Raw genomic sequence first — 26,935 nt, forward strand, 5'->3', positions numbered from 1 at the left:
TTAATTAATTGCCACATTCCCCTCTACTTAGCCAGTAGAGACCTCTTTAGGGTTTAGAGGGGTGTTACCTCTTAGAGGTACATTCCTAATAGGTAACTTGATCCTTGGACCAAGACTCGGGTTTTTCAAGACTTGCTTTTCCAAAACTATAGAGTCACTTCTTTAAGGTTTTCTTTCTTGTTTTATTTTCCCTTTTAAAATAAAATAAAATAAGTGACGACTCCAACTTTTCCAAAACTAATTTTTCACCAATAAGAATGAGTCTCACCGATGAGTAGGGAAGCACGTGAAAAATGCGGGTCCACATTGGGATTGGTTATTCAACCCGCCCCTCCAGGTAAAAGGACCCTTCTACAAAGGAAAGTCCCTCAGCTCCAAATCCTCTAACACTTCTGAAAATCTCCTCATTGATGCAAAAAGCCCTCCTCTCCTACTACATTCCTCTGGAAATATGATCATATTGAAATCCACACCTACACACCAAGGTTCACTCCATAAACCTCTTATTGACCTAAGCTCTTCCCAAAAGTCCTCTCTATCCCTACTGCACACCGGACCATACACACTAGTAAACACCCACACAACCCCATTCCCATAGTTCTTAAAGCGGCACAAGATTGAGTATTCCCTTTCTTCCAAGTCAACCAACTCAAACACTCTGTTATCCCAAAACACCAGAATGCCTCGAGTTGCACCCCTTGGATTGATTGCATTCCAGTTTAGATGTCTTCCCACCCCAAGACTACGAACAAACCCTATAGTCATTTCTTTAATTTTGGTTTCCTGCAAACAAACCACGTCCACCCTTTGAGATCTTATCACTGACTTAATTATCTTTCTTTTATCTCTGTCATTTTCCCCTTTCACATTCCAAGATAAAATTCTTATCTTCATTTGAAGTGGAAAATTTCTGTTTACTTGAAGGCTGGAGTGGGGCTGCTGCCAAGATTTCATAGGTCATTTACATGTAGAGTCATGCATTAAAGGTTAGATTAGTAAGAACCTGTAAGTGGGACTTCAGCTGCTCAATCTTTCCAACAATGCTTTTACAGGTTCTATCCCCACATCTTTTCGAACATGATCCCACAGGAGGAGCTTGACATTTCTCAAAACAATCTGTCAAGAGAGATACCTCAACAGCTAGTGCAGCTCACATTCCTTCAATTCTTCAGTGTATCTCATAACCCTCTGATGGGGTATATGACTCAAGGAAAACAATTTGGTACATTTCCAAATAGTTCGTTTGATGGGAACCAGGATTGTGTGGAAGTCCTTTGTCAAGGCCATGTGGAAGCTCTGAGCCGCCCCCACCAGCACCTTCAACCTCTGAACGAGGTTCACCAGGTACTCAATTTGATTAGAAAATTGTCTTGATGGGATATGGAAGTGGGCTAGTAACTGGAGTTTCCATTAGGTACTGCCTGACCACATGGAAACATGAATGGCTTGTGCTAACATTTTGGAGTCAACAACAAAAATGGAGAAGGAAAGAAATAAAAGCGCATAGATGTTGAATTTAGCCTGCCATAATTTACTTGAAAGGTCTCTAAATCTATACATATGTGTATATTGCTTGTTTTATTGGATTTCCTTTTTCCTTTTTTCTTATTTGGTCGTGATGTTACTTTAACTTGTATGGCAATGGTTTTATCATTATCTTATTGGATGTATAAGAAGTTTGATTGGCTTGCAATGAACTACAAATTGATGTTAGTCTTATTATCACTTCTTTTATTATCCTTCCTTTCTTTAACGAGTCAGTTGGATTAACATAACTTAGGGCAATGGTAATAATTTTTAAATTATTTTGTAATATTTTTTAAGTTATCAAATGACAAATTAATCTTCTATTTATCCAAGTAATTCTCTCTATTTTAACATAGCCCCATTTCCACGTTAGACCTACAAAAGAATGTGAATATTTACTTTGCCCTTAAAAGTCATTTGTATGTATTTTGGCATTTGGGAATAAACTCTTTATTGAGATTGAAGTTAGAAAAGGAATTTTTTTTTTTCTATAGAGCTTGTTGGCTATTCCATAGTTTCTTTTTTAATCTAATATGATGAAAGACTTGTCTTTGTGAGTTAAATAAGCTTGTTGGATTTTCTTTTCTTCTTTCTTTCTTTCTTATTTGGTCATGGTGCTACTTTAACTTATGTGGCAACCAGAAATAGTTCACCATTATCTTAAAGGGGTGTAAAAAAATTGGTTCGTCTGATATGTTGCAATGCAACTTGCTTATGGTTTGTAGTTAACTGCAAATTGAAAATGTTAATCTTGTAATCACTTACTATATTCTCCTTTCTCTCTTTTGTCCAGTCGGGTGCACTAACATAATTTCAGTAATTTATATATCAGAAGTAGTGTAACTAGCTTCTATTGGAGTTAATCTATTTTATAGGAAGTAAGTCGAGCGGTGTGAGTCCCTTGAGGCTGTTTTACTTGCTAATTAACCTCCTTCTACTTGGATGGTTCAGGGTACAAACTACTCCGAGTCTAAGTCAAATTAAGCCTTGTGTTCTTGGAAATGTTACACGTTCTATTTATACGTTCATGGAAATGTCACCTTAATATATGATAAGACGAGAGATATCATAAGGGCCTTTAATGTAGCTTTTCAATTTCTTGTAAGGTTCTATTTATGGTAAAATGTTTCAGTTTATTTTTATTGAACTAGTTTTTAGATACAATAAATATATATCCCAGAAAAGTAAAGCAGAGTGCCAAGTAATAAGATTAGGCCAATAGAAATAGGGCGCCATTCATTGAGATCATCTACTTCAACCTTAGAAACTATATATAATACGAAGACAAAAAAACTTTAATTTGTGAGCCACTTATAACCATGTATAAAACTAACTAAAATTTGAGGAGTAAATCATTTCCATGACATATAAGTTATTCTCAAATCTTAATTAATGTATTAGAAAATCTAAAAACAATGGTATTTAAAGAATTTTAAAAATTGGTTGAACTTGCTTGAGACAACTAAAAAAGAATGGGAAAAAAGAGCAGAGGGAATCAATGAGTTGTCCTGTAAAACTTGAAGCAGCACAATCCAAAAAGGAATCTCTCTCTCGCTCAGATGAACCTGCAAACAAAATATTATTTTGTGAGGTTGAAGAGATCTTCCACCAGCACTTGTTAGTAGTGGGTGCATTGACTACATAAGATTTTGTGGTCCAGCCTATAAAACCTATAAACCTCATCACTTGCATGTTGTTGGTCATCCAAGAGTACGGCATTTAAGCTCTGTAACGGGATTTGGTGTTGGAAGAGGGGTATGTCTTAGCTCACTGATTGAAGTAGTTTTTTTTATTATATAAAGCCTTGGTGGGTGATTTGGTGTATCTACTTTATTTTCCTTTTCTTGACTAGTTCATTTTATTTGGGAAGTGAGAGACACAGCATGAATCAAAGGAATATATACTAGAGAATTAGAAGGATAGGAGACAAAGTAACAAGACTAAGGTTGCAAATGGACTTATTCACATCTCTGCTCTAAGCCCCCAGGAAGCCCACCAGTCAAGCTGATAAAATGGGGATGATGAAGATGAATGGATAAAAGAAATGAGATACAGTCTGATTGTAGATACCAAGCAGCATAAGTCAACTGCAATATCATTTAGTTTTGGAGTCCTTGTTTTTGAACTTGAACCTTTTTTAATTCTATAAAGCTTCAGTGGAAATCAATTTCAAATGAACTTACATCTCTGCCCGCAAGAAGCCTGCCAGACACTAATGATGCTTTGCGAAGCCTTTTGTAGGTCATTCACTCTCAATTTTTATAATACAGAGAGAGAGAGAGAGAGATCATGTTAGTTGGAACAAAAAGAAAAGAGAGACCACTGCAGGATTTTCACTGAAATCAGTCACTAAATTAAAAAGAAGACAACTTAGACTTTGAAATGTGCCTTTCAGCTCCACTAAACAATTGAGGGACAGGTCTATTATGGCATAACAAGACCTACTCCATCACTTTCGGAAAGCATTTTAGTCCTATCTATAAAAGCTCATCATCTGATTCCTAGTTTATACAAGACTATTGTTAAAAATAGTGAATATGAATTATGGGGTCAATTTTGTATCTTGTCATGTTGATGCACCTCTTTGTTTTACTCTCATCATTTCATCTAATTGTTACTAACTCTTCCTCATCCATGCGGAAGCCATTGTGCCATGATAATGATAGCTCTGCCCTGCTTCAGATCAAGCAGATTTATCTCATGCCTTGGCAAATTTATCTTCATTGACATCTCTCCGATTTAGAGAGTGTGGATTGAATGGTGAATTCCCAATTAACATTTTTGCCCTACCAAGTCTACAGTTTCGTAGTATGAGGAACAATCCAGATATGACTGGTTACTTGCCTGAATTTGGGAAAACCAGTCCCCTTAGGTTTCTGTCACTTGCTGGTACAAGTTTTTCTGCTGAGCTACCAGCTTCAATTGGGAAGCTTGGTTCCTTGACTGAATTGGATATCGGTTCATGCAATTTCATGATGGTCACTTGGTCACCTTACCCAGCTATCCTATTTAGACCTGTCAAACAACTTTTTTAGTGGCCAAATTCCATCTTTCTTGGCAAATTTTACCCTACTTACTTTTTTGTCACTTTCTTTCAATAGTTTCAGTGTTGGGACCTTGGCTTGGCTTGGTCAACAAACCAAACTCACTGGTTTAGACCTTGACACTGTAAACTTGAGTGGTGAACTCCCATCTTCTCTTGAATGAATTAACTACTTTACATCTTGCAGGAAATCAATTGACTGGACCAATCCCATCTTGGCTCATGAATCTGACACAACTAACTGTTCTAGATCTAGCAGGTAACATATTAGAGGGTCCCATCCCAAGTTCGTTATTTAAATGGAAACTCTTTATTTGCATTCAAATCACTTAAATGGTACAGTGGAATTCAATATATTGTTCAAGCTCAAAAATCTGGTTGAACTCCAATTGTCTGATAACAATATGTCATTGATCAACAGTAGTAGTAATAATGTTACTTGTGCCGACTGGAATCTTTTAGGATTGAATTCATGCAACTTAACTGAGTTTCCTGATTTCCTACAGAACCAACATGAATTGGAGGTGCTCTTCCTTTCCAATAACAAAATTCATGGACCAATTACAAAGTGGATGTGGAACATAAGTAGAGAAACCCTAAGGGCTCTTGACCTTTCTGGAAACCTTTTAACAGGCTGTGGCCACCATCCAATTGTGCTCCCATGGTCCAGATTAAACAGTTTAAAATTAACTTGATTCTAACAAGCTGCAAGGATCACTTCCAGAAGGATCACTTCCAGTAACACCACCATCAACCTTTGAATATTCAGTCTCAGAGAATAAACTGACAGGAGAAATTCCGCACCTTATTTGCAACATGACTTCTCTTATGTTACTTGATTTGTCTAGTAGCAATTTGAGTGGCAGGATTCCTCCTTGTTTGGCCAACTTCAGAAAATCTCTATTTATACTGGATCTGGGAAGCAACAACCTTGATGGCCCCATCCCTCAAGCATGCACAGTGCCAAATAATTTGAGGCTGATCGACTTAAGTGAGAATCAATTCCAAGGCAAAATACCAAGATCATTGGCCAGTTGCATGATGCTCGAGCACCTTGCTCTTGGAAACAATCAAATCGACGATATCTTTCTTTTTAGTTAGGAGCTCTCCCACAGCTAGCTACAGGCTCTTATTTTGCAATCCAACAGATTCCATGGTGCAATAGGGAGCTGGCACACCAATTTCAGGTTTCCCAAGTTGCGCATTATTGACCTCTCTGACAACGAGTTTATAGGTGATTTGCCATCAGTGTATTTCCAAAATTCGGATGCCATGAAACTTGCAGATGCAAACCACCTCAAGGTCATGCAGGCCAATCAAAAAGCCCAGGGCACACGCAGACTTTCAAGTACATGTACTCAATGACAATGACAAACAAAGGCATGCAGAGGTTTTATCAGGAAATCCCTGATTCTTTCATAGCAATTGATTTCTCTGGCAACAATTTCAAAGGACAAATTCCAACCTCCATTGGGAACCTCAAGGGGCTTCATTTGCTCAACCTTGGCCGCAACGATACTACCGGCCATATCCCATCCTCCCTGATGAACCTAACACAAATGGAGTCATTGGATCTTTCCCAGAACAAGCTCTCAGGAGAGATCCCTTGGCAACTAACAAGGATGACATTTCTCGCTTTCTTCAATGTTCTAATAATCATCTTACAGGGCCTATACCACAAGGAAAACAATTTGCAACATTTCCAAATACTTCCTTTGATGGGAACCCGGGGTTGTGTGGAAGTCCTTTGTCAAGGGCATGTGGAAGTTCTGAGGCATCACCACCAACACCTTCATCCTGTAAACAAGGTTCAACTAGTGAATTTGATTGAAATTTTTTCCTAATGGGATATGGAAGTGGGCTAGTAATCGGAGTTTCAATTGGGTATTGTTTGACCTCATGGAAACATATGAATGGTTCGTGAAAACATTTGGAAAACGGCAAAAAAAATGGACAAGGAATGAAAGAAGGGGGCACAAAGGCTGTATTTATCCAACCCAAAATTCCTTGTAAAATTTCTTAATCTATGTATATTGTTTGCATTGTTGGACTTCTTTCTTCATTTCTTTTTCCTTTTTAGTCATGGTGTTACTTCAACTTGTGTCTGTGTTGACGAATGGATATAAAAACTGCTCAAGTTTCTTATTATGTATAGTGTAGTGATCCAACTTGATTATGGCTTGTATTGAACTACAAACTGAAGGTGTTAGTCTCATCACTTCTTTTAGTATTCTTTTTCCTTTTATCAAGTCACATTGATGGGATATAGAAACTTTTGGAATGTGAAAACCCAAATGGAGAAAGAAGGAAAAAGAGAGGCATAAATATTAAAGCTTTGTTTGGGAATTTTTCTCCAAAATAGTTTTTGAAAACTGTTGTAAGATGTTTTCTAATACAAAATTGTTTTTAAAAATTTGAAATATTTTTAATCTATTTTTATATTTTTAAATGTATTTTAAAAATAAATTTTATTTGTAATACTTTATTTTAATTAATCACTCTATAATTATATAATTATGTCTAAAAAATTCAAAAAATAAGTGAAAATAACTAAAAAATGTTTTCCAAAAATGAGCTATTTTTCGTTTTTAAGATTATAAAACTATTTTTTATTTTTTAATTGTCAAAATATTTTTTTTTTCTTCTAAAGAATAAAAACCGTTTTAAAAAAATAGTTGTCAAACATGCCTATATCATCCAACCATAAATTTCTTGAGAGATTTAAATTCATGTGTTTCTTGTATTGCTCTACTTCTTCCTCTCTTTCTCTCTCTCTCTCTTTTTTTTTTTTTTGCCACTATTTGATTTCTCTCTTTTTTTCTTCTTGAAACTTCTTGTTTTGTTGAGTAATGAGATTACACTAACAATGCAAGATATATGTGGTCTATAATTGTATTGACTCACTCCCAACTATGTAAATATTGTCCGCTCTTAGCCCAAAGGAGCCCTTATAGTTTTAAAACATGTCTACTTGATTTAGAGGAGTTCATACATATATAGTCCCAATAATTTTCTCTCTTATTCGATGTGAGATATCACAAACCACCCCCCTTCCCCCTCTCCCCGTCCCATGCAATACAATGTCTTCCTTGTGTCCCATGGGATTATACGACCAAATAGACAAACACCCCCCCGCCCCCCCTCTCCTTATGATATCATTTATAACAACCTGCTCCCAATCGTGTAAATATTGTTCGCTCTAAGTCCAAAGAGACCATCACGGGTTTAAAACACATTTACTTAGTTAAGAGGAGTCTATACATATATAGCCCTAGTAACTTTGTCCTCTATCTGATGTAATATATCACAAACACCCCTTCATGTAGTCACAAAGTCCTCATTGTGTTCAACGGGATTGCGAGACCAAACAGACAAACACTCCCTAAAGGATCAAACAAACCCCCACGTTAGGGTCGGGGATTAGCTTTGATACCATTCTACTCCCAACCATGAAGATATTATTCGTTCCAGGTCCAAAGGAGCCCTCATAGTTTTAAAACACGTCTACTTGGTTAAGAAGAGCTCATACATATATTGCTCTAGTAACTTTCTCCTATATCCGATGTAGGATATCACAAACACCCTCACATGCAAACACAACTTCCTCATTGTGTCTCATGTGATTGTGGGGCCAAACAGACAAACACCCCATACGGGGTTAAACAAACCCTCACACCAAGGTCAGGGATCGACTCTGATACCATTTATAACAACTTGTTCCCAAATATGTAGATATTGTCCGTTTTGGGCCCAAAGAGGCTCTTATGGATTTAAAATGCGTCTACTTGGTTAAGAAAAGTCCATAAATATATAGTTTTAGTAACTGTCTCCTATATCTAATATGAGATATCATAATAATAAACTCCAAAGCTAGTTTTATCGCTTCATTTACCTTTTCTCTTTCTTATCCAATGGGGTACAACAACTAGAAGTTTGAAAAATTTATATACTAGAAGTAATTTGACTACGTTGTATTTATTATATTGTTCCATTTATTTTCTCACAAAGAGGTGAAAAAGGACGTTGCCTTGGCTTAGAGTTAGGATCTTTTATATGTAACTACTAGTAGTATAATGAACCACCTGATGTAAAAGTGCTTAGGTGCATGGTTTATATTTATGCAACAGTATTAATGCAGATTGTAATCAACCACGAGTTGAAGATCTCAATTATTTGGCTCCTCTACAAATGTCTTTTGTCTATCTTAACGTTTGACACTTAGAACTTTGCAATGGAATTTAACCCTTTGTATAACACCTTATGGCCCAAGGCTAGCAATCTTATGGGATATATTGAATGCACCTTGATTGCAGAATAATTAAAATAAACAATGCTCTTTCCTATCAAAAAAGTTTTTTGGGTGTGAAGATATGTCCAATTATTTATCCTTGTTGAAAAGGTAAGAGGAAAAGATATCAACACTCACCCCATGTTTGGTTTTATCATGAAGGATAATAAAATATAAATAAAATTAGTTAGAAATTTATATATATTTAAATTATTTAATCTTTAGATAGAAAAGTAAAAATAAATTAGATGAGTTTGAAAAAACATATAATTTTTTTTTTCTTTTTTTTCTTTTTTCATTGTTGGTGACTTGATAAAGGGCCTATTATGGAACCATGTAAAATTATGGCTTTCTAAATGTAACTTGCTTCTCTCTGTTATGTAATATTGTTTCTGATCTCCCCAATTCAAGAATAAATGAGCATTATGGGCTGACTCTATGGGCATGCAGAATCTGCATACAGGGAGATATCCCTTTCTATGTTAGACCTGCAATAGAATGTGAACTCGTTTACTTTGCTCATCTGCTATTGTTTTTGCTCTCTAGGTGAAAATCAATTGCAAATAGACATATTCACATCTCTTCTTGCTCCACTAAAGACTTTGAGATGTGCAAATGGAAATCAACTGCAATAGCTTGCTTTAAGACTTTGAAATTTTCCTTCCAGGTCCACTAAAGACTTGAGGGACAGGTCTAGTATGGCATAACAAGGCCGCCTTAATCACTTCCAATGAGCTCACGTCATTAAAATTTTTAAAATTTGATGTAATAAAGTTAGTGTTAGGAATTTGAGGCTAATCCAACCTATGGTAATCACCCTAGAGGGGGGGTGAATAGGGTGATGGTCTCTTTTCGCAAATTTAAACAAGTGAATGCAAGAGACAATTATATGCAAGTATATAATAATCAATATATAGACAATTGCATATAAATTAAAGAGTAGGGAAGAGAGAATGCAAACACAAGAGTTTATAGTGGTTCGGTGCAACCCGGCCTACATCCACTCTCCTCTAGCTTCAATCCCGAGCCTGAGGTTCCACTAATCCAAGGCTTCCAAACCAAGCCTTCAAGCAATACAATTGGATTATGGTTCCAATTCATCCTCTTGGACTTTTGGCTCCAAGCACCCTTTACACTTCTCAAGAGATATCCCACTCTTGAACAACCCCTCAAGTGATACCCCACACTTGGGAAACTTCCTCTCAAAGATTTACAAATGAATGATCTCTCAAAAATCCTAGCACAAGAACTTTAAGCTCAAATGATACAAGAAAAACTAAGATTGAACGGTGCACTAAAAATATGCAAGTTTTGAAATAATGGTGCACTCAAAAATACTCTTCCAAGGCTCAAATATAATCAAGAAAGATTTGGGAAGGTTAAACTCTTAAAACAATGATTATTAGAGCCTTTTTATAGAAGAAAAAAGTCAAACTAGCCATTTGGGGTTCGACCGATCGAGCTAAGGGTCGACCGGTTGACTAGCTGTTAGCATTTAATACTTGGCAGGTGACCGTTAGGCCTTAACTGGACCTCAATCGGACCTCGACCGAACCTCAACCGGTTGAGGTTTAACCTTGACTGGGAAGAGAAGGCCACTGGGAGAGAGAGAAACTTTTTGGCCTCCATCAACCGGTCCTCGACTGGACAAGCACAATCGGTCGACCGGTTGAACCGGTTAAGCCATTTTTTGGCTCAACACCCAACCTTTTTCAACTTAAAACCTTTTAACACAAGTTTGAAAATCATTTAATACAAGATTTTAGTTGAAAACATGAAATCATCCAATTCTTAAGATATTTAAAACAATATTACTCTTGGATGATTTTGGTGCATAAATAAAGAATGAAATGCATGAAAGTCCTAGTGCACCAACAACCTTACAAAGAGATCTTATGAAGCTTTGGTCTTGAAAAACTCTTCTCTTTGAGGTGGCATTCTTCTTCATGATTTCTCCTTGGCTTGATTTGTCTTTATGATTGCCACTTTGGAAATCGTCTTGCCTAATCACACTTGAAATATGATCATTAGTTCTAAACCTTGTTTTGTTATCATCAAAATCAAGATTAACCAAACCTTGGTTTCACAATCTCCCTCTTTTTTATGATGACAAAATCAAGGTTGTTAAAAAGCTCTCCCTCAATATATGCTCCTTTGAATTTAGAAAATTTTCAAGTTTAGAAACTTCAAGGAGTATATTAAGGATGTTCAAAATGATATAATCAAACATAAATAGCATAAATAGCATTTAGCAATTTGGCAAGACATTATTATTAAATATGATGCATACAAATATAACCAATAAAGCACATAACATCAATATGAATAAGATTGCTAAAACAATATTGAAATATCTTCCCAAGTTAGCAACCTACCATTACTTCTCCCCCTTTTTGTCATCAACAAAAAGTTTGATTAAAGTATATAAGGGGAATCACATGTTATCAAAAGTTAAAAAAAAAATAAACAATAAGCATGATATGATTTCTCATGAAAATGAATCTCCCCCTTTTTCATTTGAGAATAGTTTCCAAATAAAAGATTGCTCATCTTTAGAGCATTCCCAATTTAAAGCATGATTTGGAAAAAATATATGGGAGAACATATGCATTCAAAAAGATATATAACATGCATTGAGTAACACTTTTAGGGCATGGAAGCATATGATCATTTAGTTTTACCTAGGTGTAAAAAATCTTCTTTTTAATCCAAACCTTGGTTTAACAATTTTAGAAGCATATGATATATCATTTTTATCAAAGTGATACCAAATGCTATATTATTAATATACAAAAAATATACCTAGTGTTAGCAAAATGATATTGCAAATTAAGCTTTTAGAAGGAATACCATTACCAATATCATCAATGCATTTTTTCCAAGGTAAGCATATCTTCCTTCTTGTATGGATCCCTACAAAACAAATTTAGTAACCTTTGGTACCCATATCCTTTTAGGTCCTAGAGGGTTAGTATTTCTGCCCTTTGGAATCCAAAATAATTTAGAGTTTTGAAGAACATGAGAAGATTTTCTTAAGGGGCAAATATTACTAATGTGACCTCATTTTTCACAAAAATTGCAAATAGTTGAAGATGAAAAACTAGAGGCTTTCTTTTTAAAAAAAAAAAAAAAATGATTTTTGTAAGACTTGTAGGCTAGCCTCTTTTTATTAAAAATGCATTTTTTTGATTTGCCAAAATCATATCAAAAGTCTTTTGCCCATTTGAGAATTTTTAACTCCTCATTTTCCTTTTCAAAAGAGATTTTTGCCTTCTCAATATTTTCAAAATTTTCATGCTCATTGAGCTCATTTTGAAGACAAGAATTCTTTTTCTTGAAAGAAATATTTTTGAAAACAAGTTTTTCAAGATCAAAATATAATTCTTGAAGTGCTTTTTGAAATTCAAAATGGTTAGAGTTGGAGTTTACCTCATCTTGATGTTCTTCCAAAGCCATAAAGCACATGTTGGCATCCTCATTTGTGCATTCTTCTTCCATGGAGTCTTCATCACTTTCACTTTCACTTTCTTCCTCTTCATCATCATTTGTTAAAACCATGAAAGCTATACTTTTATTATTTTCTTCAACTCTTTGATGATTGTACAATTCTATCTCATAAGTCATGAGTGACCCAATGAGTTCTTCAAGTGAAAGTTTGGTGAAATCCTTTACTTCTTGAATAGCCGTCACTTTTGTTTCCCATTTCTTTGGTAGAGACCTTAATATCTTCATGACTTTCTCTACTTCGGTGTAGGTCTTTCCCAAGGCTTCAAGTTCATTCACAATCACAAGAAACCTAGAAAACATCTCAACAATAGATTCAAAATCCTTTATAGAAAATAATTCATAATCATGCACAAGGATATTGATTCTAGACTCTTTAACTTGGTTGTTTCCCTCATAATTGTTTTCTAATAGTCTCCAAATTTCTTTAGCCGACTTACAATGCCAAATACGATTAAATTCATTTCTATCAATAGCACAATGTAAGATAAAAACGGCTTTGGCATTTAATTGAACTTTCTTTTTATCAAGTTCATCCCATTCATGCTTAGGTTTTGGAATCATCACTCCATTTTCTAATTTTGAAGGAATGTGGGGACCATCTTCAATGACATCCCATAAATCAAGATTAATAGATTGGAGAAACCAAGTCATTTTGGTTTTCCAATAGGGATAATCGGTTCCCGTAAAAAGTGGAGGTCGATTGGTTGAAAAACTTTCAATGTGGGATGAGCTTGATGGATTAGCCTTTACTTCTTAGACGGTTAAGTCTTAAATAAGAAGTCTTGCTTTGATACCAGTTAGTATATAAAATTGGCTCTCCTTTTATAGGTTGTTTAAGTAGACTTGAAACCAGGAAGTGATTTTTCTTGGAAAGTTTAATAGAGTATATATTCAGTATTGCAATTATTTCAGTATCAAAATTGATCATGTCATTTTGATTTCATGAAGTTAAATCTTTCAAGCATAGCATACCAGAAAGCTTCTTGGCATAGTGTAGACCCCTTTTGTGGGGGACCCGAGAGAGAAAAGGAGAAAAGGAGAAGGGAAGAACTCAGGGGTTCTCTCACGAATTTTTGCTGGAGAAGAGCTTTCTAGGTGCGTGCTTTGTGGTTTTTTTTTCTTTCTTCTTCTGTTCATGTTTTTCATTATATTTTCACATTCATGCATTCGTCTTGTTGTTTTAGCTTTCATTCACCATTTGAATGTGATTGCTATGCCATTTTCTCATTTTCTGTGATTTCACTTGAGGCTATAACATATATGGGTTCATATGCTTCATGTTACCCTGCATTTTTTTTTTTTTCTGCCATACATGTTATTTTAAATTGGTGAGTTCATTGTTGGGTTATCAGGCTAGGAACGGAAAATGCTGAGTGGCCTTTACCAAAAATGAGCTGTGAATTCCCTTATTATTATTGCTGGTTCGTGTGGGTCATGTCCATGGATGAGCGGTTTTGAGGGGAAAGAAGAAGCTAAGAGGAAGGCCACTTCGTTTTTGTGGTAGCTGAGAGGAAGGGAGGAGAACAAGAGGAAGTTGAACACGTGGAGAAGTGAAGCTTGGAATGAGGGCCCCAACTTGGTCAACTCATTTCCATTCTTCTCATTCTCTTATGCAGCCACCTAACCCAATTTAATTTTTTTTCACTGTTTTCCTCCACTTAAATTGCCTCTGTTTTTTTCCTTTCACGCGTGTGCACCAACATTCCATTTTAATTCTCTATCTTTATTTATTTATTTTAATTTTCCAAAATTTTGATTCCCAAAACTTTTATCTTCAAATAATCGTATAAATTTCCATTTTTTAAATCTAAATTCCAATTTCCGAAATTTCAATTTTCATATCAATTTATTTAATCATTATCATTTTACTCACCTATTTATTTGTTTATTTTTAAAAATTCAACATTTAAATAACTTCCAAAATTCTCATTCTTAAATTCAATTTCCAAGACTCCAATTTCTTTCAAAAATTAATTTTTAAAACTCCAATTCTTAAATTTAATTTTCAAAATTCAAATTCTCATAATTTCCAAAATTCAAATTTCTTTTAAATTTAATTTCTAAAACTTAAATTCTTAAATTTAACTTTCACAATTTTTACTTCTCAAATAATTTTAAGATTTTCAATTTCTTTCAAATTTAATTTCCAAAATTCCAATTCTTAAATTCAATTCCCAAGACTCCAATTTTCAAATAAATTTCAAGAAAATCTAGTTTTCTCTCCAACTGTTTTAATTCCATTCGGGTTTCAAATAATCTTCTGCTCTTCTTGATTTTAACAAGCATGAATCTTTTCTTCATAATTCCGGAATAATGGAATCTGTGATATTAATTCATGAAAAATAAATGGGTCTTGGTGGGAGCCCGGCATATATGATTTTATAATTAATTGATTGATTGATTTAGTTGCCATGCATGATTGTTTCTATTCTGCCCTATGACATGCTTGAAATTATTCTTTAATTGTGCACTAACCCCCTCTATTGATAGCGCATGGTGGCTCGTTGCCCAGGTATGTACCCATTTTCCTCTAATCGTTGTCTATGCATGTCTCGATTTTTATGTGTGTATGATCATTCAGGATATTCATTGATTTACTCGTCAATTGCCACGTCAGCTTCATTTTATTAGTAGAGACCCGACTTTAGGGGCTTAGAGGGGTGCTACGGTTTTTACCATACCTTCCCAATAAGTAACCTGACCCCCGAACCCAATCCAGTTTTTCACAGACCGCCTTTTCCAAAACAAGGAGTCACACTTAGGGTTTTTCTTTCTTATTTTGTTTACCCTTTAAAAATAAAACAAAAATAAGTGGCGACTCCAAGTCATTTTCTTAATCGATAAAAATCATAATTTTTCAAAATAAAAATCGAGCTCGCCTTCGAGTGGGAAACGCATTGAGCCGAAATGCGGGGTCCACAAAATGGCGACTCTGTTGGGGATATTTAGAGGGTCAAGCTTGAACATAAATTGAGGCAAATGTGGCGTTTGATTGGTCGATCAGTGGATACCCACCTCTTTTTGTGTGTGTGTTTATTTGACTATTGATTACACATCGAGAGCTCTTGATATCATTACACTTAATGCATGCTTGGGTGTTTGTTTTTACTAGGGACATTGATATGCTGATTATGTTGATTGATCATCTTACCTTGCTTAGCATAGTGACTCTGATTTTGCCATGTTTGTTCTGATTACCTCACATGTATAGACTCACCATTATATATCATTTGATTGGACATGATTGATTCTCTCGGCTATATATTATCTTGATTATCATGGAGCATGCTATCATTGTCAGATATTCTTATCGATCAGCTTGTATGTAAATTTGGATGATATATACCTGTTTTTGCATGACTGTCTGTTGCATGACTTCTCTCGTTCCGTGTGATTGCATGAGTTGCTTGTTTATGTGGGACACGCGCTTATCCCCTTATTTCCCAGTCCCTAGTCTCGGTCGACATTGTTTTCCTCGGTCTCGTATTTGATACGAAACTTGTTGCTTTGTTTGCTCTTCGACCGAGCTAGTGATTAGGAGTAGGGTCTAGCGATGGGCTATATCTATGTTTGGGAGCATTCTGGAGGTGGTCAACATATTGATGTTGATTGAAGTCCGAACTTTGAAGACTTATATAGCCCAGAGCTAGATTTCAGGATATTTATGTGGCCAGTGTGTCTTCTTTTAGTTTCATAGGATTTTCGGATGCACCCACACCACTCACTGTGCACCTTAGATCATCAATGAGTGATCAGAGTTGTGAGATACGCTAGCCATTAGGAGAGCTTTCACCATAGGAGCCCCTTGGGATGCGAGGTAGTGCATGTGTGGAGGTGATGACCACCTTGCATGGAAGCGCCCCGTCTCTTCAGAGGCGTGCAGAGGGTTGCGTATCGCCGGAGGGTACGATCGCTTCTGCTAGGGATATTGTGAAGTCCACCCATATCCATTTAGAGCCACTTTGACCTTGTAGGATGAGCTTAGATCCTTCGATTAGGACTCTCTCCCTACACGTGGGTGCATCTGAGGGCTTTCAGAGCCTCTGTGGTCATAGTTCAAATTCGACACTCCCTCTTTTTAGTCTCTAGTTGGGAGTGCTCGGAGACCAGTGTGAGTTTGAGTATCGGTTGGATCACCTTTGTCGTGTCACCTTGGATTATGTTTTTCACTCGATGAGTTCGTCATGCTTTCTCCATAGGGCTTTCGTTTTTCTTTCTTGGCTCGACGCATCCTTTTATTTTGTTGACACTTACTTGATACTTCGGGATATGTTCATCGATCATGATCATCTTGTTTTAGCATTGTACACCTATCACGAGCCCAATACCTCATTATTTGTTTAATCTTTGATTCAATTTTCGACTCGATGCTCATATTTTCATTACGGAAAGGTGAAAGGCACGTTTTCATGTTCACACTTTTTTTCGAGAGAGTCGCCTTGATCACCTTATTATTTTTCTCTTATGGAGCTCGAGTTGAAGGTTGATTCAAGGATATATGGTTATAGATGGAGTATTGATCTCGTGATAGCGTGTTTTTTCACACCTCTTTTATCTGGAATTATTTATAGGAATTCTCTGGTCACATTTGTAGCCATCTCACAGTGGACACCTTTATGACTCTAGAGTTCTCGTCATACATCCAGATTTTGGATTGCCATCACAGGACCGTATTTCATATGATGTATTGTGCTTTTGATTTGAGACATATTTTCACTTACGCATCATGATCACTTTAGCCTGACCTATCATGGAGGATATTGAGCCTATTGACCTAGGATTAGGAGATCGACCTAGGGAGTTCGAGACTGTGACCCATTTCACCTTCCGTTCAGAGCAGTACCATATCCATATCCATATCCTGACTTTTCATACTTGATGACTTATCCATTTCGGACTTGACATGACACCATCCCCTGATACCACTATATTACCTAGTCATCCTCGTTCCCCTTAGCATATTACGTTACCATTGCCTACTCTTTCCATCATTTCCTTGATCTAACCGGGTAGTGTCCGAGGTGGTTTGACCTGAGATGAGCTCTAGATGATGATAGATGGATCATGATGAGAGAGTGGTTTGACTGTTTGACGATATTGTTGAGATAGAGGGGTTATCATGGAGCATCCAGATTTGAGTCATTGCACATGACTTCAGAGAGTCGGGATGATTAGACATGGTGATTTTATGAGATGATGGTGAGTGGCTTGTGATGATAGAGTGAGTTGATTTTCAGAGTACATTGATGGTTGTCATAGAGCATCAGTGGGAGCTTTCGCACGATTTCAGAGGAGTCGCCATGACTATGTTGGATGGATGTCAGTCTTTAGTATTAGCCATGTGAGATCTCGAAAGCACGATGTTTGAGGTTTTGGTCAAAGGATGGGTGGCCATCATTTCATGAGCTTATTTACTTTATCACCCTCACATATAGAGTTAACCGTTGCTAGCCCTTTAAGCCTCACACGAGCACACAGCCTTTTCTTTCATCACCTCATTTACCTATTACACCGGGTTGGGGACCCTGTAGTGCTTGCATGCTATGTTTGGATACGTCATGAGTTCTAGACCTGACATACTTGTTCGAGCCTCATTCTTCACTCTTCACTGTGATATTTTCCACTTGGACATCATTTCATCACTATTTTTCTTATATCACATATCACCACTTGTGATATTCGTTCTCTGCCTTTTCTTTCATTATTGCTTACTCGACATTATCTGTGTTTCACCTTGAGTGGTGGTCTTTCACACGTCACTGCATGGAGGATTGTCACGTTCCTCCCCCGTTCGCCTTATGGGCAGTGGTTCAGAGATGTTATTTTGAGAGGTTGTCTTGTTAGTGAGGATTCATGTTACATTCATATGTGGAGAGGGTTTGATCATTTGGGTATGTATTTTCATGGGAGTTCATTCATTATTGATCAGAGTATGCGCAAAAAAAAAAAAAAAAAAACAAACAAAGAAAAAAAAAAACACATTCTTCATTGTATCATTCTCCATTGGGCATGTGTATGGATGTGTTGGTTTGCTTCATTCAATTTATGTGTCGGAAAGAGTTCGTATGAGAGCTTATTTATGAGATTCTATCTTGGTGTATATTTTAGGTGAGAATATGAGTCATCCATTTGATTTTTGTGAGAGAGACAAGCGACTTTTCTTTAGTATCTCTGGATCCTTGTTCCATCCATCATTCCATCTATTTCGGATGTGACTACTTTCTATGCTTTGATGCAGGTTGACCATCACTCATTTTTCTACCTCTTTGTTTTCTTGTATCTTTGTTTTGTTCCTCCATTCCACTCTACCTCATCTGATTTCTTTCTTTTCTCATCCTGCTTGATGTTTGACTTGGGTTCAGCATCCACACTTTATTCTTGCTTATTCGATATGTCCATTCCTTTATCATCACTTTTCGTGTGGGGACCCCTAGGTCCGGGACTCATGACGTTTTCTACGCATTGCATCTCATGCATGAGGGGTAGGAGATTATATCATTGGGATATTTGAGCCTAGTTTCCTTTCGTTTCTTTCACCCTATTACCTTGGCCTACGTTACATCCCGCGTCTTAAGACCATCCTGAGGCCATGACTTCACACATTGTGCTTGACGGCTCACACATGGGCAATACTTGAGATTCGTTGGAGATTATTTCTTGGTGCATGATGGATGAGGAGTCGAGGTGATGGATTACACTGGGGCATACCCCTCTTATCAGTGATGGATCTTCAGAGGCGACGTTATCTACACTAGGGCATATCCCGTTCATCGATGACGTTTTCTTTCGGGATGATGCCTTGCACTGAGGCATATTCAGTTCGCTTCTTCACTTGGATTGTGATGGATTAGCAGTTGTGGGATGACCCTACATTGGGGGCGTAGTCGTTTTAGAGGGCGCTTTTATTGGAGATACAGTCACTCTACTCATTAATGGTTGATTTTTTAGATCATGATTTATTTTGAGGCATAGCCCTCTCATCGGTGATGGACTTTGATTTATCTTGGAGCATAGTCACTTCAGATGGTTTATACCGGGGCATAGCCAGTTCATTCGTACTCATAGAGCTCAGGGATTCTGATTCATATGGATTATGTTGAGATGTTTCCATTTTTGGCGTCAGGAGTGGAGATCGATTGATTTATTGATATGCACTATGCGTGGTCCTTTTCAGTAGTTGTTGACTTGGATGCACTAATTTACACTGGGGCATAGCCGGCATGGAGAGCATTTTTCATTGGAGCATGGCCACTCTATTGGATCCTGTACACTGGGGCATATCCGTCTTTTGGAGAGAGATCAGATTGGTTCTTTACATTGGAGCATCTACTAGATGATATGGATCATTGGACTATTTCATATTGTCCTCATTGCATACTGGGGCATAGCCACCTAGTTGGATGTTTCGACACCGAGATTTGACTTTCTGTTTGTGATTTCCATTTTCGATGGATTATGGAGCTATTGACACCTTGGGTATAGTCTTCTCAGCATACTTGGGTGATCTCAAATACTTGCCTACCTTTCATTTCATGCCCAAACATTTCACTCTGGATACTTTCAAGCCTTCTATCATACCAGAGCCTGATCATCACCTTCTTTTATCCTACACATCCCACTATGACACATGACCTCATCTCTCTCTCGATTAGGAGGAGATGTAGATTAGTCCTCAATCACCTTGGTTGTGCTTTCATACATCTTTCAGACTTTAGGTTCAACATATTCCATGATGGCAGGGCTTGACAGATTGTCGATCTATTAGTGATGATGTTTTCATTTTGATAGTTGGCATGTTGACTATTGATTTGTTTTCTCTTTGCATTTTGAGCACTGATCATTATTGTTGTTATTCACCAGTTAGTCTTGTTTTGTCAGCATGGTGTCATGATACATGGTCCTGTTTGGCATTACCTATTTGAGGTTGGACATTTTCATTACATGATGGATGAGCATATTTCAAAGTACGGTGGTTTGGAGGCATTTTGCATCTCTGTTTATTCGTCATTGCATGCTGGGGCATATCCTCATTCCCCAATAGCACTAGACCTTCCACAGGTTTCGTTCACCTTTTTTATCTAGTTGTCGATCCTCTGAGTTGTCATACTGGGGCATACCCCCTTCTCCGAGGGCATCAGACCTTCCATATGTTTCATTCACTTTTCAATCTAGTTGTTGACCCCTGTGAGTCACATATTGGGGCATATCCTTCTTCCCTAGGATCATCGGACCTTCCATAGGTTTCATTCACTTTTTGATCTAGTTGTTGACTCCCTTGAGTTGCATACTAGGGCATACCCTCCTTCCCTAGGACCATCGGACCTTTCATGGGCTTCGTTATCTTTCGACCTAGTTGTCAATCCTCATGAGTTGTCGTACTGGGGCATATCCCCTCCGGCCGAGTTTGCTTGCATCATTATCTGAGTCATCCCTTGGTTTTGGGTCACTTGATCAGATCATTCGTTGTGTTAGTTTGAGTCGGGGCCGCACCTATATCGATCGACCATCTCCTTGTCATGATAGTTCAGTTTCTGGGACCGCACCTATATCGATCGGCCATCTCCTTGTCATATCAGTTTGTGTTTCTGGGACCGCACCTATATCGATTGGTCATTCATCGTGTTAGTTTGAGTCGGGGCCGCACCTATATCGATCGGTCATCTCCTTGTCATGTTAGTTCAGTTTTTGGGCCGCACCCATATTGATCGGTCATTTTCTTGTCAATTTGAGTCGGGGTCGCACCTATATCAATCGGCCATGTTCCTATCACTTTCATGTTCAGTTCGAGTCGGGACCGCACCTATATCAATCGGTCATCATCTTGTCAGTTCAAGTCTGGACCGCACCTATATTGATCGGTCATCATCTTATCAATTTGAGTTTGAGTCGGGGCCGCACCTATATCGATCGGCCATCTCCTTGTCATGTCAGTTCAGTTTCTGGGATTGCACCTATATCGATCGGTCATCATCTTATCAGTCAGAGTTTGGGGCCGCACCTATATCGATCGGCCATCTCCTTGTCATGTTATTTCAGTTTCTGGGACCGCATCTATATCGATCGGTCATCATCATTATCGTGTTAGTTTGAGTCGGGGCCGCACCTATATCGATCGGCCATCTCCTTGTTATATCAGTTTGTGTTTCTGGGACCGCACCTATATCGATCGGTCATTGTCTTATCAGTCAGAGTTTGAGGCCGCACCTATATCGATCGGCCATCGCTTTGTCTTGTCAGTTAGAGTTTGGGACCGCACCTATATCAATCGGTCATTGTCTTGTCAGTTAGAGTTCGGGGCCGCACCTATATCGATCGGCCATCTCCTTGTCATACCAGTTTGTGTTTCTTGGACCGCACCTATATCAATCGGTCATCATCTTGTCAGTTCGAGTTTTCGGGGCCGCACCTATATTGATTACTACTCAAAAAGTGCTATTTGATAGCTTGTAATTAATCCTTTTTAACACTTTTGAGTAGTAGTTATTGCCTTTTAACCCAATTAACATGTTAAGGACCCTTGCAATCAATTCTAATAAAATTGTGTTAAGTTTTGGTGTTTTGATAGCTTTTTGATCACCAAAGCAATATGAGATTGAGGAGAGTTATTTGGAATCCATGGCAAAGCAATGGAAAGCTCAGAAGCATGAAGAACCAAAGCTTTGAAGTCCTTTGCCATAAGCAAATCCGGAACGCAAGGAGGGGAAGCAAAGATAAATATGCCATGAAGCATTCTTGATGACAGTCATGTCAGCCACTTTTGGAGCACTTCCTGAAGTCCAATTTATGCATGCTATATGTCATTTTAAAGCTTAGGAAGTCAACAATCCAATGCTTCAAACGGTACGCAATTCGGAGTTGAAATGAAGGAGTTACAGCCTTTGGAAGCCGATCACTCCAAGCTGAAGGAAGAATTTTGCACAGCGTTGTGAAATCACCTTTTTGTTGCGGAATTATTTCGCAGCCTTTTTGCACAGTGCTGTGGAATTCCCCTGAAGTTTCACGACGCAATGGAAGCCAAACACCGCAAGATGAAAGCCAACTTCGCAGCGCTGCAGGATCAGTCTTTTGCTGCGAAGTGATTTCGCAGCCCTTTTTGTGCATCTACGAAATCTCGCAGACCTCTTTTTCACCTGCGAACTGGTCCTTAGTGCTTCCTGATATTTGTAACCGACACTTGGAGATATTTTTCTTTAGATTTTTGTTGTTTAAATCCCCAAACTCTCCTTGTAAGCCACCAATTATAGGATTCCTTAGCTTTTAAGTTAGGAAAAAGGCTAAATATCCATGTAATAGCTATTAGTGTAATTTTCATATAAATAGAACCCGGAGAGCCTGTTCTCAGGGTGATGAACCTTTTGTAAAAGTTAGAAAGAAAGTAAAATACAGAGCTTGAGCTCTACCTTACCTTCTCACTTTGATTGTATTTTTCATTTACTTAGTTATGCACTCTCTGAGGAATTTTCCCCAGAGAATGAGTAACTAAACCTTTTAGTTTCTTGGAGTTAAGGTTGCCGGGAAAGGTTCCAAGTGCAAGAATCAGAAGCTTTGTGGTTTCAGCTATGAATGAAGAGAAAGTGTGTCCCGTGAATGGTTTCTATGTTTTTAGTTAACTTAAAACGCCTTGGAGTCACCTGGGCCAACACTTGGTAAGGAAAGTGATCTCTATCCATGGAGATGCACTAGTTTACCCTTGCGAGCCTTTGGGAGGTGACTTGAAGGTAGGATTTTCTAGAATTGCCAACACTTGGTAAGCTTTTGGACTCTAAGGAGACATCCATTAGTTATCTCTTGCGAGCTTGAGAAAGGAAGTCCAAGGTTAAAGATCACCTTGAATGGTAAAGGCTAAGTGAGAGGCTCGAACCATTGCAAGTTGCATCAGTGAGAGAGATTTAGAGCTGAAATCCAATTAAGGGATGCATTTGTACAGCCGGTTAGAGAATTGACTTTATGTTAATTCTCTAATGCAAGGAAATGAACCAACTGACCGGAGCTATGCTTTTGCATGAGGAACCTCCCCTGTGAACCTGAATCTCCAAGGAATGTTTTTCTTCATAAGTAATTTCCATTACTTGCTGTGTCGTTAGTCTAAGTCTAAACCCTTTTTCAACCAAAGTTTGTGTTTTATTTCTTAAGCTAACCTTGAAATGAAACAGCACCAATTCACTTTGAATTGGTATCAATTTCAGTTTGAAAACCCTTCCCAGTGAACGATCCTAGAGCCGCTATGCTATAGTAGCTTTTTCTTTGCTACCCTAGTTCATGGTGTAATAGGTTATAAATTTTGTTGATTACTCCCTCCATCAAGGAGCACCAGCTGGACATGAATCAGCTGATACACCAATTAGGCATGAATCATATATCAATCGGCCATGTTCCTATCATTTTTCGTGTTCAGTTTGAGCCAGGACCGCACCTATATCGATCGGTCATTGTTTTGTTAGATTGAGTCGAGTCTTGTTCAATTTCGAGTCACCATCTTTCTTTAGTTTTGGCGTTCAGAGCCATCGTCGTGCATACTCATCCAAGCATTTTTAGTCATCTTGTTTCCCTTCATTTTGGGCGTTTAGAGTCGTTCTCTTCACCTGATTGCTTGGTGCTTATCGCTTATTCATCATTGCTCTTCTAGACTTCCCCCTTCCACTGCACATGACATAGTTCTTTGAGTTCGTGACACATACTTTGATCATGTTTTTAGGCACCCTACACTTAGCATTCTCGTATAGTTCACATAGGGCAGTCTCCTTCGGGCACATTCTTTCTTGTACTCCAGGGTGGTTCGACAATTACTCATCTTTGACATCGATCTTTGAGTCACTCTCGGAGACGTCTTAGAAGGAGTCTAGGTCCTCTATGTGGCTTCAAGGACATTTTGAGACATCATTTTCCCTTAGGATTAGAGCCTTTGTTCATTTGATGGCTTAAGTGAGTTCTGGTTTCACTCGTGTCCTTTTGGGGGTCTCCTTTGTTCTTCGATAGAGCTCATTTCATCCCACTCATTACTCACACTTACTTTTCACTTCAGTGTTCACATTCCTTACACTCGTGAGCTCTTCCGAAGAGGGGCATATTTGTAGACCCCTTTTGTGGGGGACCCGGGAGAGAAAATGAGAAAAGGAGAAGGGAAGAACTCAGGGGTTCTCTCACGGATTTTTGCTGGAGAAGAGCTTTCTAGGTGCGTGCTTTGTGGTTTTTTTTTTCTTTCTTCTTCTGTTCATGTTTTTCATTATATTTTCACATTCATGCATTCGCCTTGTTGTTTTAGCTTTCATTCACCATTTGAATGTGATTGCTATGCCATTTTCTCATTTTCTGTGATTTCACTTGAGGCTATAACATATATGGGTTCATATGCTTCATGTTACCCTACATTTTTTTTTTCCATACATGTTATTTTAAATTGGTGAGTTCATTGTTGGGTTGTGAGGCTAGGAATGGAAAATGTTGAGTGGCCTTTACCAAAAATGAGCTGTGAATTCCCTTATTATTATTGTTGGTTCGTGTGGGTCATGTCCATGGATGAGCGGTTTTGAGGGGAAAGAAGAAGCTAAGAGGAAGGCCACTTCGTTTTTGTGGTAGCTGAGAGGAAGGGAGGAGAACAAGAGGAAGTTGAACACGTGGAGAAGTGAATCTTGGAATGAGGGCCCCAACTTGGTCAACTCATTTCCATTCTTCCCATTCTATTTATGCAGCCACCTAACCCAATTTAATTTTTTTTCACTGTTTTCCTCCACTTAAATTGCCTTTGTTTTTTTCCTTTCATGCGTGTGCACCAACATTCCATTTTAATTCTCTATCTTTATTTATTTATTTTAATTTTCCAAAATTTTGATTCCCAAAACTTTTATCTTCAAATAATCGTATAAATTTCCATTTTTTAAATCTAAATTCCAATTTCCGAAATTTCAATTTTCATATCAATTTATTTAATCATTATCATTTTACTCACCTATTTATTTGTTTATTTTTAAAAATTCAACATTTAAATAACTTCCAAAATTCTTATTCTTAAATTCAATTTCCAAGGCTCCAATTTCTTTCAAAAATTAATTTTTAAAACTCCAATTCTTAAATTTAATTTTCAAAATTCAAATTCTCATAATTTCCAAAATTCAAATTTCTTTTAAATTTAATTTCTAAAACTTAAATTCTTAAATTTAACTTTCACAATTTTTACTTCTCAAATAATTTTAAGATTTTCAATTTCTTTCAAATTTAATTTCCAAAATTCCAATTCTTAAATTCAATTCCCAAGACTCCAATTTTCAAATAAATTTCAAGAAAATCTAGTTTTCTCTCCAACTGTTTTAATTCCATTCGGGTTTCAAATAATCTTCTGCTCATCTTGATTTTAACAAGCATGAATCTTTTCTTCATAATTCCGGAATAATGGAATCTGTGATATTAATTCATGTAAAATAAATGGGTCTTGGTGGGAGCCCGACATATGTGATTTTATAAAATTAAATTTAATTTCTAAAACTTAAATTCTTAAATTTAACTTTCACAATTTTTACTTCTCAAATAATTTTAAGATTTTCAATTTCTTTCAAATTTAATTTCCAAAATTCCAATTCTTAAATTCAATTCCCAAGACTCCAATTTTCAAATAAATTTCAAGAAAATCTAGTTTTCTCTCCAACTGTTTTAATTCCATTCGGGTTTCAAATAATCTTCTGCTCATCTTGATTTTAACAAGCATGAATCTTTTCTTCATAATTCCGGAATAATGGAATCTGTGATATTAATTCATGTAAAATAAATGGGTCTTGGTGGGAGCCCGACATATGTGATTTTATAATTAATTGATTGATTGATTTAGTTGTCATGCATGATTGTTTCTATTCTGCCCTATGACATGCTTGAAATTATTCTTTAATTGTGCACTAACCCCCTCTATTGATAGCGCATGGTAGCTCGTTGCCCAGGTATGTACCCATTTTCCTCTAATCGTTGTCTATGCATGTCTCGATTTTTATGTGTGCATGATCATTCAGGATATTCATTGATTTACTCGTCAATTGCCACGTCAGCTTCATTTTATTAGTAGAGACCCGACTTTAGGGGCTTAGAGGGGTACTACGGTTTTTACCGTACCTTCCCGATAAGTAACCTGACCCCCGAACCCGATCTGGTTTTTCACAGACCACCTTTTCCAAAACAAGGAGTCACACTTAGGGTTTTTCTTTCTTATTTTGTTTACCCTTTAAAAATAAAACAAAAATAAGTGGCGACTCCAAGTCATTTTCTTAATCGATAAAAATCATAATTTTTCAAAATAAAAATCGAGTTCGCCTTCGAGTGGGAAACGCATTGAGCCGAAATGCGGGGTCCACACATGTTTAATTGAGCCGCAAGGTACTGTAAGCATACCGTCCGACCAAGACAAATACCTCTTATTCCTTTAGAAGGAAAGTATTCAGATAGTTGCCCAGTTAGAGCCAGAAACTGACCTTGTCAAACCTGTATGAATGGTCTAGATCCCAACCCACTATCATATACTGAACCCAAATTTAATCCATTTTATAGCTATACATGTTTACTATTTTTGGTCAGCTTTGCAACATTTAGAA

The 26,935-nt window shown here is 37.2% G+C and overlaps 1 protein-coding gene across 1 annotated transcript in view; it reads left to right on the forward strand.

Annotated features, from left to right (window-relative positions):
* The first annotated feature begins 1,077 nt into the window (after positions 1-1,077).
* LOC117926004 (receptor-like protein 6) overlaps positions 1,078-26,935 on the forward strand; it is a 32,087-nt gene continuing 6,229 nt past the window's right edge. The window contains exons 1-4 of the mRNA XM_034845097.1: positions 1,078-1,344; positions 4,329-4,513; positions 4,758-4,829; positions 5,856-6,378. Coding sequence (XP_034700988.1) covers positions 1,078-1,344; positions 4,329-4,513; positions 4,758-4,829; positions 5,856-6,378 — 1,047 coding nt within the window. The remainder of the gene's footprint in view (positions 1,345-4,328; positions 4,514-4,757; positions 4,830-5,855; positions 6,379-26,935) is intronic.

This window comes from Vitis riparia, chromosome 12 (assembly GCF_004353265.1).
Source record: "Vitis riparia cultivar Riparia Gloire de Montpellier isolate 1030 chromosome 12, EGFV_Vit.rip_1.0, whole genome shotgun sequence".
NCBI classification, from domain to species: Eukaryota; Viridiplantae; Streptophyta; class Magnoliopsida; order Vitales; family Vitaceae; genus Vitis; species Vitis riparia.